The sequence below is a fragment of the Siphateles boraxobius genome, unplaced genomic scaffold (assembly GCF_051911475.1).
Source record: "Siphateles boraxobius isolate OS27281-9 unplaced genomic scaffold, OSU_SipBor_1 448, whole genome shotgun sequence".
NCBI lineage: Eukaryota > Metazoa > Chordata > Actinopteri > Cypriniformes > Leuciscidae > Siphateles > Siphateles boraxobius.
In genome coordinates, this window is record NW_027509084.1 from 17,501 (window position 1) to 22,011 (window position 4,511).

Here is a 4,511-nt window from a genome sequence, read left to right on the forward strand (position 1 = left end):
ATTTATTTTCTAAGTTACTTGACTCTCTTGCCTTGTCAATACAAAATTTTCACCAAAAATGTATGTGATATTATTTCCATCAAGAGGAGCTCCTTATTTTTGGTACTAGGGATGCACCGATATGGACATTTTGTCTGATAACGATGACCAATAATTCTTTATATTTGATAGCTGATATATATAAGATGAAATCTAAACTCTTTATATCCTTTTTGAGAGCCTGATTATAAAAACAAAAGTCTCACCATTAAAATCCATGTCAAGCACACAATTATGATGATGTTCTCATCGTAGTTTTATGTAGCCAATATGAAAGATTAGTGTTGTGCTGTATATAAACTGTATTTCTTGTTTGAAATTTTTCCAATCATATTTCAAGCAATTCAAATCCATCATGTTGAACAGTGCGCATCTGAACTGTCTCAGCTGAAGGAAATAATACATTATTTATCGGTTTTAATATATCGGCCACATTTTCTTATCAGGCCAATAATGATAAAATAAGAAATTAGCATATATGGGCCGATGCTCCTGTGTGATTCATGTGTGAAAGTGATTCTTCATGCTCCTCCCAACTATTCTTTCACAATCTGAGCCTGATGCATCTTGACATTGTCATCCTGGAATATGTCCATGATGTGTCTTCCTAAATGGTTGTTCAAGAAATGAAAAGCTACACACCCCATCAATTAGAGTTAGAAGAACTTTTGACAAACATATAACATGCTAGGAACATAATAATCACTGCAATTATGATCCAATTATAAACCCTTAAGCATTTGCCTATTTTAATCCAAACAGCAGATTTTTTTTTTGGCAGGGCAGTGTATATAGGCTATATATATATTTTTTTTGTATTAGTGCTGGGCAACAATTAATCGCATCCAAAATACAAAATTTTGTTTACGTAATATGTGTGTGTACTGTGTATAATTATTTTGTATATGTAAGTAAGTACACACATATGCATGTATTTATTTAAGAAATATGTGCATGTATATACTGCATATATTTATGCACTATTTATATTGTATATAAATATACATTTTATATATAAATAACACATTTTTCTTAAATATATACGTGCATGTTTATATATACATAATTATACAACGTACACACGTATATTATTTAAACACAAACTTTAATTTTGGATGTGATTAATCATGGTTAATCGTTGCCCGGCACTATATATATATATATATATGTGTGTGTGGAATGTGTATATATATATATATATACACACTCGCATACACATGTCTTCTATTATGATTGGGTGAAGTCTTCTTAATTGAAATAAGTAAATAAGCCGGTTTGTTAAATAATGTACAGTAGCACAGTCTTAACATAGTGGCGGTTTACGCAACTGGCTGCAGGTTGTTTCGGTAAACTAGTTTTAATAAAAGACTTGGTGTAAAAATTCAGAGACAGACTTTATACAATTTTGATGATTTAATATGAGATGTTCAGAATCAGATCATGTCATATTGCAGTTTTAATCGTAATTGCAATTGTCGAAATAATACTACTGCATAATTAGGGATGCACCGATATGATTTTTTGGCCGATACGATAACCGATAATTCTTTATATTTTAAAGCCGATAACCGATATATTGGCCCATAAATCTAAATCTGAATTTTTATATAGTTTTTGAGAGCCTGGTTACAAAAACAAAAGTCTCACCAGTAAAATCCATGTCCCAAGCGCACAATTATATAATGTTCTCATTATCATTTTTTGTAGCCAATATGACGGATTTGCGCTACACATGTTGCACTGAACTAGGGCTGGTCCGAATACCATTTTTTGAGCTTCGAAGCTTCGGTAGTAATGAACATCGAATATTCGAAGCTTCGGCGAGAGGGGGCTGAACATATTCTTTTCACTAATAAAGGCAGGAATCTCTGTGTTGGTCTGTCTTTTTGCATTTGGATTATTTCGAGAACCGTTCATCCAACCGACTTCACAAGGGAGTGCAGTGTTGCATTTGGTGCAATATAGATGGACACGTGAGACGCGACACATTCAGAATTAATAAACTTTTAGTCAGCTACAGAACAGCGCGAGCGGGAAGCAGCGCACCTCACGCGGGCAGGGTTTATATGCTCCGAGAACGGACACTCCACTATGATATAAAACGCACACACACAGGTCTGTTAAATTAAGCAATACTTTTAACCCTCTGAAACCGACGGCATCGTCGACGACGCCACACGACTCCTCCGATAAATATTGATATTATTTGATGAAAAATTGATCGATTTCCTTACCGTTTTTTGCAGCAGAAAGCTAACACGCTAGCCGTCACGGGGGTGTATTTGGTGTCTTTCTAGCCTTTTCAGAAGGTTTTCTATCCAGCCTGGAACTTGTGCGTCCTTTCAGAGTGTTTCAGTAATAAATCCATATGTGTATATCCCAGTTTTGATCTCTGAAGTCCATAATTTATAAATTTTCCGTCATATTTGCTGCTAGCTTGATGCAAGCTGCCATTTTGGACATCTCGCGATGCTTTGCGTGAGGTTGTTGACCAATGACAGGCTGATCCGTCGTCCACGTTGGTGTGCGTCATTACGCATGAACCAAGGGTGATATTTTGGAAAGAGAGAGACGCACGGCACAGTGGTTTCGAGGAGAGAGAGAGAGAGACGCACAGAGAGACGCGAGTTTTGAATAATACACAGAGAAACACGGAGAATAATGGATCCTCAGAGATTGAGAAACATGGATGTAAATCAAGCACTGGCCTTTTTTGATGCCATGGAGGATGATGGATTTTCTGGAGAAGAGAGCTTTTTGACTGATGAGGAACTTGATTACCAGAATCGTCTAGACCCTGCTGAAGAGTAAGTTACATTTATTTATTTACTGTAAAAGTATAAAAATAAACAAAAACTAATATGATAAAATATACATTTTCTAAATATGGAAAAATAAGTTATGTAAAAGTAGTATTTCGTTTTTCTGTGTGTGTTACAGAGTAGTAAGAGTTGTAGATTACACTTTGTCTCTCAACCATTGTATGTCTGAGTTTATTTACTGTAAAAAGTATAAAAAAAGAAGAAACTAATATGATAAAATATAAATTTTCTAAATATGTAAAAATAAGTTCTGTAAAAGTAGTATTTCATTTGTTTATGTTTGTTACAGAGTTGTGGATTACACTTTGTCTCTCAGCCATTGTTTGTCTGAGTTTACCTAGAGATACAAACAAAGGATGTTGTAGTGGGGGGTTGGTCACACCTTTTACCTGTGGAGAGAATAGTGGGGGGTTGGTCACACCTTTTGGCTGGAAAGCGAATGGTCATATTATAGCTGTGGTGGGTTGGGGGTACAGTAGCAATCTCAGCCATTGTAATCTTATGTGAAAAATCAAATACAAAAACAGTAATTGATCTAATTTGTATGATCTAATATTTTGCTTTATTTATTTGTTTTACAGTTGTGATAATGATGAAGACACCAGCCCACCCACCCAAGCCAGACAGGAAAGCTCCCATTCTTCCACTGAGGAGGGCCCTTCCACTTCTGCTGCAGCATCCCAGCAGCTGCCAGGAATAGGTCATGGACGGCTGCTGCAGTTTTTTACTTCACAAGGAAGTTTGTGCAGAGAAGCAGCAACAGCCCATGACCCACAGGGCTTTTCTGGAGGAGCTGACAGCCCAACTCTGTGGTGTTACAGTTGCTGTTCCTCCCACCCAGCAACAAAGTAACCATGTACCCGTCCAAACATCGGAACAAACTGAAGCAAGCAAGAAGGCCACCTATGGTAGAAGGCAATGTGTGAACTGCAAACAGACAAGGCAGGTGAAACAGGCCACCCCCTGGAAATGCAAAGCCTGTGATGTGGCCCTCTGTGTGATTCCTGATAGGAACTGTTTTGAGGCTTGGCATCAGTGATTTTCATGAGGCCCAAAACGCCTGGACTTCCTTTGGAAAAATGTAAATATTTTTTGTTCTGTTCAAGTTATAATGTTCATTCCTGTGCTCCAGGACTCCAAAGACTTGAACAAACTGTTTTCCAGAGGAAAATTGCTTAGCTTTTATTTATTTGTGTGTGATTTCAATAAATATTTGAGTGATTCAATTTCCGATTTATTTTTTCATTTGTCTTTGTGGTCCCATAACTTATTTTACATTCAGGTGACATCAATGAAACACAAATAAGCTGAAAGTTCAATTTGTCCTGAAAACAAAGATGTGTGTCAATTGTCTGTGCACAAAAGTGTTGATGTTTTACAAGCTTGTTTAGTGAATAACACCAGACGAAAAATTTATTGTAAAAATACCCTTAGGTCTCAGAGGGTTAAGGTAGTCTAATATTTTTCTGACTAACAAATTACTGACACAGTAAAGGGTAGATTTAAATAAAGAAAAACGAAATTTAAATAAAGAAAAAAATTAATTTAAATAAGGAAAAACGAAATTTAAATAAAGAAAAAAATTAATTTTAATAAAGAAAAACGAAACTTAAATAAAGAAAAACGAAACTTAAATAAAGAAAAACGAAA

The 4,511-nt window shown here is 35.7% G+C and overlaps 1 protein-coding gene across 1 annotated transcript; it reads left to right on the forward strand.

Moving 5' to 3' along the window:
* Positions 1-2,411: 2,411 nt before the first annotated feature.
* On the forward strand, positions 2,412-4,087 carry LOC143709088 (uncharacterized). Its single transcript, XM_077200185.1, has 2 exons — positions 2,412-2,846; positions 3,443-4,087. The coding sequence occupies exons 1-2, from the start codon at positions 2,701-2,703 to the stop codon at positions 3,711-3,713; spliced, it is 417 nt and encodes a 138-aa protein (XP_077056300.1). The 5' UTR covers positions 2,412-2,700; the 3' UTR covers positions 3,714-4,087.
* Positions 4,088-4,511: the final 424 nt, after the last annotated feature.